The sequence below is a fragment of the Trachinotus anak genome, unplaced genomic scaffold, assembly GCF_046630095.1.
Source record: "Trachinotus anak isolate AG129_WGS33_773 ecotype Australia unplaced genomic scaffold, CSIRO_AGI_Tana_v1 ptg000021l, whole genome shotgun sequence".
Taxonomy (NCBI): Eukaryota; Metazoa; Chordata; class Actinopteri; order Carangiformes; family Carangidae; genus Trachinotus; species Trachinotus anak.
In genome coordinates, this window is record NW_027273872.1 from 28,877,782 (window position 1) to 28,892,113 (window position 14,332).

A 14,332-nucleotide genomic window follows, 5' to 3' on the forward strand; every position below is an offset into this window, starting at 1 on the left:
CCAGCTTAGCTTAATTTCATGTCCTGCATTATATCTTAAGGTCTTTGTAGGGTTCTCACACATGTAATGCGATTTATTTCGGAACTAACCAATCAGCGTGAGTTCTGAAGCTGAAGTGGAAGTAGGAGGTCAACCTGCCCTGATGCTCCTGTGTTTATCTGTCCTTTTCTGCCATCTTGTGGACAAAGAGACACTTTGGGGATATATTTATAAAGAGGTTTGAGACTGCAGACAAACTGAAGTTACTGGATTCGAAACTGTTTTTGATTTGTTTGGATATTCAGATTAGTACTCACAGTACTGGATTATTTTCAGATACTTTTTATTAAAAACTGACAGAATGAGTGAAAACAAAGTTGGTTTTGATTAATTCATTTTATTCTAATTTAATTAATTTTACTTCATCAATTATAGTTCCTGTGGTGACAATGTAAGTTGTAACATAGTCTACAACCTGATCACAGGTAATGAATTCAGAAGGATCAGGAGTCAGGTCAGTTTAAACACATCTTTTCTAACTTTATTGGAACTACTTTTTGTGGGGAAATAAATAGTCACTAACTGTTTACAGTGAGGTCTGTTTTTAGTGATTTGGGTGAACTGACTTTTTAAAACCTGTAAACCTTCAATTCAGTCCAAACTGGTTTTAAAGTCAGAAATTGGAAAACAGACAAACAATATACCCATATGCAAGTCTTAACCTTCAAGTCTCAAGTCTTAACCTATAAGTCTCAAGTCTTAACCTCCAAGTCTGAAGCAAGTCTATAGTTACTGTGATAAGAATCAAGTTGTGTGGAGTCCTGCTCAAAGTCAAGACAAGTCTCAAGTCAGGAAATAATAAATTCTGATGATCTCCCCCAGATTCTACATTAAATCTGTTAAATATAGAGTTATAGAGTTTTACTTTGAACATGAATGAAAACTGTTGCAGCTGTTTACACCTGATATTTTCTTCTTACAATTATTATCATTCTTCTTATTATCGTTGCTTTTATTGCCTCCACCTTTTCACCTATGTTTATTTTTCAAAAAGTCCTGAACTGACCTGAACCAGACTTGGTGGAGGGCTGTGGGAGGGGTCAGAGATGACCTCATTACATGCTTGTGCAGATCTGGTTAAAGGAGTCGAGCCAGGACTTCACTGTATTTAATGTGTAGGATTATTTGGCCTTGGTGGAGGTGTGAACTCTGCTGAGTGTCATTCTAGTTATTACTGTCCCAATACATCTCTATGTGAAACCTGCTCTGTGCTCTGTTCTCTTTCCTCCTGTAATATACATGTTAGTGGTCTTGGACTCAGCCCCTTCCCATGAGAGCTGGTTTGTGTATTGGCCTCTGCTGGTCTGCTGTGTCCTAGTAGGTTGCCAGGTTTGTGAGCATCACTATGGAAATCATTTGTCACAAATATAATGTAATTTCTCAATATAAAAATATGGAAATATCTCTCTGAAGTCTTGGTCATTCTCAAGCCATGAAGACCAAGTCAAAGTCAAGTCAAGTCTTTTATTAGTGTCGGTCAAGCAAATCTTAAGTCCTCAGATTTGTAAGTTATGTCTGACTTTTTACCTGAAAGAAACGAATAATCATTTATATTTCCTATTTCCTGTTTTTCTTCTTTTATATGTAGAACTCATGGATGTATTATAAGAATATTATATTATAAGGTCTTATAATACATCCATGGTAGAACTGGGCAGATAAACATTAGTCTGTGGGAGCCGCTCTGTTCTCTCATGGACAGCAGGGGCAGTAATGTGTCATTAGCTGCTGTAAGAAAATAAAAGAAGAAGAAGAAAGAACAAGAACCATAGCAACTGTCAAACAAAAAAATGGCGGCCTCAGCTGCTGTGCTGTGGTCCTTACTTATCTTCTGTTTATTTCTCTCGTTTACTGTCGCGACTACAGACGAAAATTCATCGCGCTACACATTTAACACGACTGCGTCTGTTGACCGCAACGTGACGTACACAGTTACGCAGGGTTACGGTTATACAACCAGACAGCCTCCAGAGTCTGAGGTGACAGAACCGACGCCGAGCTACACCAGCACGGTGGAGTCCGGTCAGCCGAAACCAGCAGCGGAGCCGCTGCCCGCCTCCGGCCGCCTGCTCACTCCTGCTACTAACGGTAATCTGTCGATGAATGGGTTAGAGTTGGTTAACAATAGAGTTAACCCGGTATAAATACATTCTCAGGTCTTAATGTCGTTTTAAACAGCTAGCTAACCGAGGTCCACACTAAGCTAATGTGGTAGTTAGCTGTTGTATTGACGCAACTCGGGTTTCTTTACCAGCGACATAAATCAAAACCTGGACGTTCAGAAGTCTGTAGATGTTCGTTCACTGAGTTAAACAAGTTAAATATGGTTGAGATTAAATTAGAGTTAGTTCCAATTTCTCAGTAAATGTGTAGAAATATTCAGGCGTGTGGATGGATAGGAGTGTCCCCTCTAATCTCTTTCTGTGTGTGTGTGTGTGTGTGTGTGTGTGTGTGTGTGTGTGTGTGTGTGTGTATTTGTCTCAGTTGGCAGTGTGTGTCCCTGTGACCAGTACAGAGGTGTGTGTGACATCAACTGCTGCTGTGACGGAGACTGTGGTGAGGAGGTGGCTCTGTTCACCGGCTGCTCTGTAACCACGGTCAGGTGAGTGTCCCTGCTGAACACCAGGTATACAGTCACTGATACACAGCTGAAGGCTCGTGCTGCTGTTAGCCACACCTGTGTAGCAGGGTAGGAATTACACAGTGACCACGACGGTCTTGGACTTCCTACCCCCTGTAGCTGTCCTTGGAGCTTGGACTGGCTGTGTGTATGCAAGTGCCAGTGTCACACATCGCTGTGTACTAAATGTAATAAAGGTGTTGAAAATATACAGCCTGCTGTGTCTGTCCAGGACCCACTGTCCATAACTTAGTGGAACAAAATAGCTGCAAAACATCTGTGTAGAAGGAAAACAGAAAGCAGAGTTACAGGGTGGAGGTCTCTTCCTAAACTATGATCAAATATGAAAGAACTAAAGGCATGAATCTAATATAAACCTTTTTCAAATACAGCTCTGGGTCTTTCTGCAGCTGAGGTACATGAAGGTCAGTTCATTCAGTCTGGCTTCAGTTAAATAAGATTCATCAGCACAGTTCATCTGGTGTAAACTCGCTGTTTACAATATGTTTCCTTGAACATAGATTGCTGTTGTGATGTTTAAACAACTTGATCAGATGGATGACACTTCATCTGCTGTGTATCAGTATGAATCAGAATCAGAATCAGAATCAGTTTTATTGCCAAGTATGTTTTCACATACAAGGAATTTTTTCTGGTGATTGGTGCAATTGATCAGCAACAGTGGGGCTCTCTAGCCTTGTTGATAAGGCTGATAGCAGATGGGAAGAAGCTATTTTTGTGGCGAGAGGTTTTGGTCCTGAAGGACTGCAGCCTCCTGCCAGAGGGGAGTGTCACAAAGAGTTTGTGTCCAGGGTGGGAGGAGTCAGCTACAATCTTCCCTGCACGCCTCAGAGTCCTTGAGGCGTACAGGTCCTGGAGGGACGGAAGATTGCAGCCAATCACCTTCTCAGCAGAGTGGATGATACGCTGCAGTCTGTTATTGTCCCTCTCCGTGGCAGCAGCGTACCAGATGGTGATGGAGGAGGTGAGGATGGACTCAATGATGGAGGTGTAGAAGTTCACCATCATAGTCCTTGGCAGGTTGAACTTCTTCAATTGCCTCAGGAAATACATCCTCTGCTGAGCTTTTTTGATGAGGGAGCTGATGTTTAGCTCCCATTTGAGATCCTGTGTGATGGTGGTTCCCAAGAAGCGAAAATGCTCCACGGTAGCCACGGGGGAGTCACACAGGGAGATGGGGGTGGGTGGGGCTGGGCTCTTCCTGAAGTCCACTATCATTTCCACTGTCTTCAGAGCGTTTAGCTCTAGGTTGTTCTGCCTGCACCAGGTCACCAGACGGTCAGTCTCCCACCTGTAGGCAGACTCATCGCCATCAGAGATGAGTCCAATGAGAGTGGTGTCGTCTGCAAACTTCAGGAGCTTGACAGACTGATGGCTGGAGGTGCAGGTGTTGGTGTACAAGGAGAAGAGCAGAGGAGAAAGAACGCAGCCTTGTGGGGATCCAGTGCTGATGGTCTGGGAGTCAGACACGTGCTTTCCTAGCTTCACGTGCTGCCTCCTGTCAGACAGGAAGTCGGTGATCCACCTGCAGGTGGAGTCAGGCACGCTCAGCTGGGAGAGCTTGTCCTGCAGCAGAGCCGGGATGATGGTGTTGAAGGCAGAGCTGAAGTCCACAAACAGGATCCTGGCATAGGTCCCTGAGGAGTCCAGGTGCTGGAGGATGAAGTGGAGAGCCATGTTGACGGCGTCATCTACAGACCTGTTGGCTCTGTAGGCGAACTGCAGGGGGTCCAGGAGTGGGTCAGTGATGGATTTGAGGTGGGACAGGACAAGGTGCTCAAATGATTTCATGACCACAGAGGTCAGGGCAATGGGTCTGTAGTCATTTAGTCCTGTGGGCCTTGGTTTTTTGGGGACAGGGATGATGGTGGAGGATTTGAAGCAGGCTGGCACGTGGCAGGTCTCCAGTGAGGTGTTGAAGATGTCCGTGAACACTGGAGACAGCTGATCAGCACAGTGCTTCAGGGATGATGGAGAGACAGAGTCAGGACCGGCTGCTTTGCGGGGGTTCTGCTTCTTAAAAAGCCTGTTGACATCTCTCTCCAGGATAGAGAGAGAGGTTCCTTTGGTAGGGGAGGAGGGGGGCTTGTCCCACTGTCTTTCAAAGCGGCAGTAGAACTCATTCAGATCGTTGGCCAGACGGAAGTCGTTAGTGGAGTGGGGGGGTTTAGGTTTGTAGTTTGTGATCTTTCTGAGCCCTTTCCAGACAGAAGCAGAGTCATTGGCTGAGAACTGGAGCTGAAGTTTCTCAGAGTACAGACATTTAGCTTCTCTCACCGCCTTGCTAAACCTGTACTTGGACTCTTTAAACCTGTCCCTGTCCCCACTCCTGAAAGCTTCCTCCTTTTGCCTCCTGAGCTGACTGAGCTTAGCTGTGAACCAGGGTTTGTCATTGTTATAACTCACCCTGGTGCGTGATGGGATACAGCAGTCCTCACAGAAGCTGATGTATGACGTCACAGCCTCTGTGAACTCATCCAGACTGTTGGAAGCAGTCCTGAACACCTCCCAGTCAGTGCAGTCCAAACATGCCCGCAGATCCTCTATGGCTTCACTGCACCACTGCTTTGATGTCCTCGCAACAGGTTTACACAGTTTTAGTTTCTGCCTGTATGTGGGAATCAGGTGGACCATCACATGGTCAGAGTGGCCCAGTGCAGCCCGGGGGACGGCGTGATAAGCACCACTGATTGTGGTGTAACAGTGGTCCAGAGTGTTCCCCTCTCTGGTCGGGCAGTTAACAAACTGTCTGTATTTGGGCAGTTCGTGGTTGAGGTCACCTTTGTTAAAGTCACCAAGGACAATAACTACGGAGTCCGGGTTGGTCCGCTCCACACACAGTATCTGGTCGGCGAGCGCCCGCTGTGCCTCCTGCACGTTGGCCTGTGGTGGGATGTAAACACCGACCAGGATGAATGAGGTGAACTCACGGGGGGAGTAGAAGGGCCTGCAGTTTATGATGAAAGTCTCCAGGTCAGGAGAACAGTGCTGCAGGATCACTGTCACGTCTCTGCACCAGCCACTGTTAGCATAAAAGCAGATTCCTCCACCTTTCGTTTTGCCGGACAGCTCTGTGTCGCGATCCGCTCTGAAGAGCTGGAAGCCGGCCAGCTCCAGCGCAGAGTTCGGAATCGATCCACACAGCCACGTCTCTGTGAAGCACAGAACGGAAGATGAAGAAAAGTCTCTGTTCTTCTGCACCAGTAGCTGAGGTTCATCCAGCTTGTTGGGCAGTGAACGCACCTTGGAGAGAAAGATACCTGGGAGAGGTGTGCGGAGTCCGCGCCGGCGGAGACGCGCAAGCGCACCGGCACGTTTTCCTCTCCTCCGGCGTTTCACTGCGAGAGCAACGGTCAGTGCACCTCTGACCAAAATGTCCAATAATTCCACAGGTGAGTCGAGAAAAGTAGGAAAAAAATCCACTGGAGTTGTTTCTCTGATATTAATGAGCTCTTCTCTGGTGAAAGAGCTCCGGAAACCAAAGCAGAAAACTGGATTTACAAAGAAAAAAATGCGCACCAAAACACCGAGGCAGCCATCCGCGGCGCCATGGCAACAGAATAATGTTATATATTATATTATTTTTATTTATTATTATTATAATAACAGAACAGGACTATTACAGGTGTACAGGTGGAGGTAACATGTTTCTACATAGCACACACTTATCCTCTGTTTATTCCTCTCTTTCTAGCGGCAACAAGCAGCTGTGCAACCGCAACATGGCGTTGTACTCTTTAGGGAGCACCATAGGTGGTTACTCGCAACTACAGGTGTCTGTCACCAAGGAGACCAATTATGACGTTTTCTGCATTCAGTCACAAAATCGTAAGTCAGTGAGAAGAAGTTAGCAGATTGATGTTAATGCTGAATGTAAAGGGTCAGGCTGGTGTTATTGTTCTTTAGAATGTAGTTGTATGAGAGGAGTTCATCATAAACGGATAAAGACCACTTCATGATACCAGGCTCTCCGTCTACATGTGTGTCTCAGCTGATTTTTGTTTCTGTGTAGGTGTTGATGGATTTTCTCATCCCTCACCTGCTCTTCCAACCGACAGCAGCTTTGACTCTTTGTTTAAACAGTTCACCAGATTTATATTTGACCTGGAGGAAAACAGAGTTCTGGTATCCACTAAGGAGCTGCAGGCCTCGTCTGGATACCAGGTACATCTCTGAGGTCACTGTTCACTTGTCTCTCTTTTTTTTGTCTCCTGACTTTACGTCAGATCACCCTGTTCCTTCTCTGCTCTCTCTCTGTTGTGTTCTCAGTTTGGGGATGAGATGCTGACAGTGGGGGAGGGTGGAGAGAGAGGTCTGTTCTGGCTGCCTGCTCCTGGTGTGACTGCTGACTGTGTGGACACCAGTCCTGCAGGTAGATATGACTCACCTTAATGTGTCACTTCTGATGACACAACTGACAGTCAGAAACTGACTCAGTGCTGTCAGTGACAGACACAGCAGAATGTATCTGACATTAATCTGAATTATATAAAATCATCTGCTGTTAGGAGACACGTCTCTGCTCACCTGTGCTGCATCGTGTTCTTTTGTTGGTCTCTGTCTCTGCGTCATTGTGCATGTTGTTTAAAGCTGTGCAGCACACACAAGACAAAACTGACAAACTGCAGCCCCTGACAGTCACTGGCTCCAGGAGTTTTAAGTATGTCTGAGCACTGACTGATAACCACTGTAACTTCGCTGACTGGCAGCCAATGATACAGTATCGTCTGTTACATGATTTTAATGTTGGTTTAAGTATTTTATTCTTCATGTATATTCATGTTGTACAGACATCTGAGTGTTAGGAAATAAACTGCAGAGAACAGTAAATATAGCTCATAAAGTTATAAAGTTACAGGGAAGCCACAGATGAAATGTAAACGATTCTTCCCACTCACACTTTGAACCTTCACCCTCAGAGAGGCGCCACAGAGCAGGAAAATACACAGCCTGATTTAATCTCAGCCTTCTCTCATTTTATGAGACTGTGAGGAGCTGTATATTATAATAGGACCTGCAGTGGTTATGGTTCCTGTCATAACACACACAACCACATATGCACTGAGAACGTGTAACACAAATAAAAATGAAGTTTCCTCTGACACATCAGGAGAAAACCCCTCATCACTATATTTACTCTAATTTAGGTGTTTTCATTATTATTATTATTATTATTATTATTATTAAAGTGTGTCAGTTAAAGATCCACAGCTTGTTAAACAGAACATTAAAGGAACATTAAAGATTAAAATTCACATTTTTAATTGTTAACCTCTGTTTTGACAGCGTTCCTGAAGGATCAGAGCAGATCCTGCTCCCGACGTCTGGTCCTGGACCAGGACTGCAGCACCTCAGCAGCCCTCAACATGGACACCTACACTAACATCAAGCTGTGTGCTGTGAGTCTGCTGCCCCCTGCCTGGTCCTTAAACATCCACTGTCTGAAAGGATGTCATGATTAAAGGAGCAGGCCTCACTTCACATCAGCCTGCTGATATTTACCATAAATATTTATTGATAAAAATGATAAATAAATGTTTAAAGCATCAGAAACTGAACATGAAGAGAATCAGCTCATCTAAAGATGTTTCACTAAATCTTCTTCTCTGCTCTACAGGAGAAGAGCAAAGATGCTGCAGTAAGTATCCACACTGTGTTTGACTTACTGACTGACTGGCTATCCGTTGTCAGAGTCAGTCAGTCAGTCAGTCAGTCAGTTAAGTTAGTTAGTTAGTTAGTTGACCATTAGTCTTTTGAACAGGCTCTGGCTTCTTAAAGGGAAACGTCACACTCAGTAGATTTTAAGTAGAGCTTGTTTATATCACTGTCCACTGATACTGGTTAGGGTTATGGTTAATTTTCCAGAGGAAATACAGTTTAAAAAATCTGATGTATCCAGAGGTGTGACAGGGTGGAGGGTGTGTGTTGTTAAGGAGTGAAGGAAGTGTGTTTATTACAGACTAGATGATCAATAGATTAACTGAGAAAGTAAACATTATTTTAATCAATAATAAAAATGAATGCCCACCTGATTACTGCTCAGGCTAATAACAGTAGTTATAATATACAAAGCGGTCACATGACCATCATGATAGATTGCAGTCACATCATTATTGTCAGCTGTTACACATCTTTAAAGGTACATAGATTTAATTAAGTTCCCACTAGAGACTTCAAATCCCATAATGCTCCTCAGCGCAGTGTGGATTTTTGGGATCTGCAGATTTTTAAAAGTCTGTTAAAAATCTTCACACAGCTGAACCAGGAAGTTTTGCAAGACACCGACATTTGTTTTGCGCAAAGACGGGCTCCAAAAATATGTCCCCATCAGTTTACCACATACAGTTTGCACAGATGAAACTCTGAGGTTAACTGCTGCAACACAAACTGAAAAATGACTCTCCCTCAGTTCACAGGAACAAGGAACTAATCAAATGTTTTCACATCACCACTAACAAAACATGTTTGTTTCACACTGCTGTGAACTGAGCATCTCTGCAGCATGATGAACCTTCAGAGATTATTATGTGACAGTACAGTATGAAACCTGCCCTGACTCCTGTGAGATATGGACAGTGTCTGTGACTCAAGCAACATTCAAGTCTCAGAGGAAACTGTGGTCTGAGCCTGTAAAGGACCACAGAGGGTGAATGAGTCTAACTGATGAGTCTCTGCTGCAGGTTGTTCCTGTGGAGGTGGCTTCAGTTGTCCTGCAGTCTGTAGACTGGACTCGGACTGAGCTGAGGATGACTGGAGGAGAAGACCTCAGTCCTGTTCTCCTCAACCCAGACCTCTGTGCTAATGTGGTTCTGAAGGTGAGCCCACCAGAGTATAGCACAAACCTGTCCTATTTATGGATCATACATTTAATCACTTTATCTACCAGAACATCAGAAGTGTCCAGATCCCTGCTGCTCTCATCAGGATGGAAGAACATCATAGAACACATACACTCCATGACCACTTTATTAGGAGCACCTGTACGATCAAACACAGCCCTGCCATAAGAGCTACCGGTAAATTCATAATAACATGTTAATTACTGAGCTCATTACACTGAGGGAGCGACCTCCATACATGAATGAAACAAGATCAGGTCTTCATCAGAATTACAATAATGAACAAACACAATCTATGACTAATAGCACATTATTAGTCAAACACAATCTATGACTAATAACAATTGTGTTGTTCTTGTCCACATTAAAAACATGATTCAAACACTCACAGTGTGTCTGAAACAGTGTGAAAAGCTGCCTGGAGTCAGGATTATCAGAACTGGACTCAGTGAGTCCAGACTGGAGGTTGTGGGTCAGAGACACTTTGACTTATAAAGAGGAACATCAGCTGATGCGAAGCAGGCCTCACAGCAAAGATGATGATGAGGCTGAAAGTGTCACAGAGTTCAGATCTTCATCAGTCCGCAGTCAGACAAACTGTCTATAGATGGAGATGAGGTCAGGTTCTGGACCTGGACAGCTCCACATCATGGTTTATCAGGGTCTCTTCAGGATCATGTCAGGGTGACTGTACACCTGCTGAAGCTCAGGAGAAGCTGCTGATGCAGCAGACAATGATCCTAAACATCAGAGTAAATCCACCTTCTGGAGTGGTCCAGTCAGAGCCCAGACCTGGATCCAGTAGAGCTGCTGTGGACTGATCTCAGGGCTGCTAACACCAGACATCCTGAGAGTCTGTCTGAGCTGAAGCAGCTTTGTAAGAGGACTGGTCCAGACCTCCTCCTGAAGATGGAGCAGGTCTGATCAGCAGCTACTAAAGAACTGGTGTCAGGTTCAACAGTTATTAAATCCAAGCCTCACTGACTGTTTCCACAGCACTGAGGAGGTTTAATGGCTGAGTTCAACAAACACACAAAAATTGTAACTGTGTGTGATATCAGCTCAGAGACACTCATGAAGATCAGATCATTTTATGACCAGTCAATGAAGAAAACCAAGTAATTCAGAGGTTCACTGACACAGTTGGGTTGTGTTAGACTGTAGAAGTGTACCTAATGAAGTGGACACAGTGCAGTGTAATGAGTGAAGCTGTAATTATTTCATCCTGTAATTAATCATTTATCAGCTAAAAGCAGTCACAGTGTTGTGGCCTCATTGTGTCTCCTCAGGTTGGATATGTGGTGACGTTCAGTCCAGGTGAGATAGTGAACGTGTCGGTGTCTCTGGTTCTGGGATTTGTCCGTGAAGCAGCTCTGCCTCTGAAACAGGACTTTCATATCACCTTTGTGCAGGTACTGTCACACTAAAGTTTGTCTACATGAGGAATCTGTCTGTTTGAAGACAACACTGTTCTCAGCAGCAGGTTTCATTTTTAAAAACCTGCTGGATGTTCATTGACAGATTCTAAAGGTAGTCTAAAGGTAGAGGTCCATGTGTTTTTGTTTATAAAGCAGGTCTAGGAGAGAGGCTCAGGGCCTCTCTTCTGATTGGCTGACTGACCTGTCTTTACTAGAGCTCCAGAGAGAAGCCTGGGAGAGGAGATGTAAAACTACACTGAGATGGTTTTTGGTTCTTAAAACCACAAATATATCTTCTGATGGACATCAACACTTCAAATAAAACAATGGAGAAGTTAAAATATGGAGCTTTAAGAACAACTGAACTCAGTTTCTTAAGTGCTTATATTTGATATATAAACAGAAGGTTCTGAACTTCATTTGAAACCTCCTGCAGACAGTCACATTAAGCTGTTTCTGTGGTTGTGGGCTGTTGGGAGACACCTACAGCTGTAGACTACGGGTGAGACAGGTGTTACAGTGGGCTGTGGTCTCACTCAACACCATCAGACCTGCAGCCAACACTGTCACTGATAAGATGATCAGCTCAGACTGAACAAAACCTGACCTGTATACATCCTGTTTTTAATTTGATTATCCATCCATCAGTTTTCTGACACTTCCTGTCACCTGAGGTCACTGATTAATTACATTAGTATGAATTATTGTTAAATACGCCTGGGACAGCATGTGATTTTCATGTATGTCAGCTCTGGTGTGTGTCCCAGGTGTTAAACTCTCTGATGACAACCTGTGGTTCACTAAACTGAGGACTGTGACTAACATACAAGCATCAAAGTCCAGTCTTCATCTTGGAAACAGTCATTTGGTCCACTCAGTAGCTTGTTCCTGGTCTTTCTGCTGCATGTCATGGTCCTCCTCAGGGGATGGAGTTTCCTCAGTTGTCAGCTGGTGATAGAATAACAAGACCATGTGTTGTGACTGAAAGCTCTGTGGTACTCTGAGGGTGGACCTTGAGTTACTGAACTCTGATGAATGTACCAGTGAGAGTCCAGCTCTGTGTCTGTCATCTGTCCAACAGCAGGACGTGGAGCAGCCGTCCATCCGCCTCAGTGGAAATCCAGGTTATGTGGTTGGACTGCCTCTGGTGTCCGGATCAAGAACAGCAGAATATCCTTTAGCTCCTCACTGTGACGTACAGAGTGAATGAATAATGACCTGTGACAGCACCAGTACAGGGTTCAGTACAGTGCTTGATGAGACTGGGCATTCTGATCTGCTACAAGGACCAGGATTTGTCCTTAACAGTGGTCTTCACTGGGATTGTGAGAAGTGTGGACCTCAGGGACACTCTGTCTCTTCTCTACGGGGCTGAAGACCAGGACTGTCTGCGTGGTCCACATCAGCGCTCACCTGTCCTGTTCGGTCTGGACTCTGTTTCTGGCTGCACTTTAAGGTACAGCATCCTCACACTCAGCAGTCCCACCTGTGTGGACAGGTACAGTGTCTTTGGGGTACTATGACATTGTGACTCATGTTGTTCCTCAGACTGGAGGACGCCGCCAACTGCTCCCTGGTCTCCCAGGTGGTTCTGGATGTCCTGAGAGGACCAGACTCTCCCCTGTATCTAGCCTCGTTTGGAAACTCCCCATTAAACAATCCACTGGACTGGGTACAAGTGAAGAGCACCTTCAATCCTGGGGTGAGATCAAGTCCAACTCCTGTGTCCTGTCCGTTAGATAGCTCTTTAACATCTGAGTGACACTTCATCTCAATTTGAACATGTTGTTTTAATTCATCTTTATCTCACTTCTCCCCTTTTTAATTTCTTTATCTTTAGATAGATGTCCATCTTTTGAAGTAATGTCAAAGTATTTTTAAGGATGAAAATGATGATGATTGGTCATGTGATCTATTCATCACAGCTGTGGACACCTTTGTGATTCTGCTGAAGAAGCCTGAGGAAGCCGCAGGCGAAACACCTTATTCACTCTCAATTAAAAACACATTGAAGTCACCTCAATGTGCTGTTTACTGTCACTTCCTGTGGGTTGAGTGTGTGGTTTTCAGACCACAGCTGGTTAGTTTAGATCTCACTTCTGGATTCAAATACAAACTTCAGGTTGTGATGCTGGATTTCTTTCTTTAATACAAAACCAGTTAAAGCTACTGCGTGTTAATAGAAAAGTCAGTTCATTCATTGAACTTGTGAAAAAGAACTTTAAAGATTGATTTAGTCTCACATTAGCTTTCCAACGCCATCTGGTGGTATTTTATAAATCTAAACTATATTGTATACAAGTTATTTAGGTAATTCAATGAACATGACTCCATACTGTCCACATGTACACAGTTGGAAAACACTGAAGGAGCTATTTGGAAGTTGTTGCTACTGCTACATAGCTAAATTTAGCATTTGCAGCTGTTTACTAACCAGTCTAGAAGAAACGTTGTGAACTTTATCCTTTACTCACCAACATCTGTCTCCAGAGGTGGAGACAAACACCAATGTTAACTCCTGTTTTACATCTATTTCTGTTGAATATTTTCTTCTACTGAAGTTAGCATGCTAATTAGCTAGCTCCAGTCCAGCCAGACTGTCTGGGAGCTTTCCGATACCGAGTCACTCCAGTCTGTCCTGAGGACATTGATGCTTATTGGATATTACTACCTCTGGTATTGTAAAGAGAATGACGGCTGAAGCTCTTGTCAAGACAAGTAAGAAAACAGTTGTTAGTGCTAACGTTGGCTATGTAGCAACAGCTTACATATGGCTCCTTTAGCACTTAATAATGTCATAGTGAGGCCACCGTCTAGCAGTATGTGTGTCATTTGCAGGAAGTCCAGAGCTGCAGAATCCCGTTATCACGTCATCTAGAAATCGAGTGGACCAAACATGGATCCCTGGTGAACCCTCAGTCTCAGATTGTGAGCATCAGAGAAGTCATCCAAACCAACACCAGCAGCTTGGTGACACTCACCTCTTCACAGGTATTGACAGGGAAATACAAACTTGCCACAGAAGTCTGATCTCCTAATCACCTGCTGTGTCTGTCTTACTCTTCTGCAGTTGTCTGGTGGCAGCAGCTTCCTGTCAGTCACAACCTCAGTGGGCTTCATACCTGTGTCTGCTGCTGCTCTTCCTGGTTACAGAGCCACACCCACCATCAATGCTAAACTACCCTTCGACTTCTTCTTCCCTTTTGTCTGATCCAGCAGCTAACTCACCTGTGTATGCTAACATTTAGCATGGACACTGCTATGTGGTATTCATGATCACCACTGTTTGTGTGATCAGTGTGTTACTGTATATTGTGAGTAATGTATATAGGATTTTTGTTATTATTTAACATTGTTTAATAAATGAAATCACTTGTTTTATTTTAGTCTGATTT

The 14,332-nt window shown here is 44.2% G+C and overlaps 1 protein-coding gene across 7 annotated transcripts; it reads left to right on the forward strand.

The window, feature by feature from the left end:
* The first annotated feature begins 1,790 nt into the window (after positions 1 to 1,790).
* Positions 1,791 to 14,318, forward strand: LOC139605773 (tectonic-1-like). Of its 7 annotated transcripts, none has more exons than XM_071457541.1 (14): positions 1,791 to 2,127; positions 2,524 to 2,641; positions 6,375 to 6,508; positions 6,693 to 6,844; positions 6,950 to 7,052; positions 7,967 to 8,079; positions 8,298 to 8,318; positions 9,361 to 9,495; positions 10,809 to 10,931; positions 12,019 to 12,107; positions 12,256 to 12,393; positions 12,486 to 12,639; positions 13,776 to 13,928; positions 14,008 to 14,318. In XM_071457541.1, exons 1-14 carry the CDS (start codon positions 1,830 to 1,832, stop codon positions 14,146 to 14,148), a joined length of 1,872 nt encoding a protein of 623 aa, XP_071313642.1. In that variant the 5' UTR covers positions 1,791 to 1,829; the 3' UTR covers positions 14,149 to 14,318. The 7 variants fall into 7 exon arrangements, with proteins under 7 accessions (XP_071313642.1, XP_071313644.1, XP_071313646.1 ...); XM_071457543.1 differs by having other exon boundaries at positions 13,776 to 13,907; XM_071457545.1 differs by having other exon boundaries at positions 13,776 to 13,865.
* Positions 14,319 to 14,332: the final 14 nt, after the last annotated feature.

Bases quoted from the DNA above. Each gene is read 5' to 3' on its own strand.
- LOC139605773 (XM_071457541.1), top strand. From the start codon at position 1,830: ATGGCGGCCTCAGCTGCTGTGCTGTGGTCCTTACTTATCTTCTGTTTA. The intron at 2,642-6,374 runs GTGAGTGTCCCT...CTCTCTTTCTAG, and splicing joins TGCTCTGTAACCACGGTCAG to CGGCAACAAGCAGCTGTGCA. The intron at 7,053-7,966 runs GTAGATATGACT...CTGTTTTGACAG, and splicing joins TGTGGACACCAGTCCTGCAG to CGTTCCTGAAGGATCAGAGC.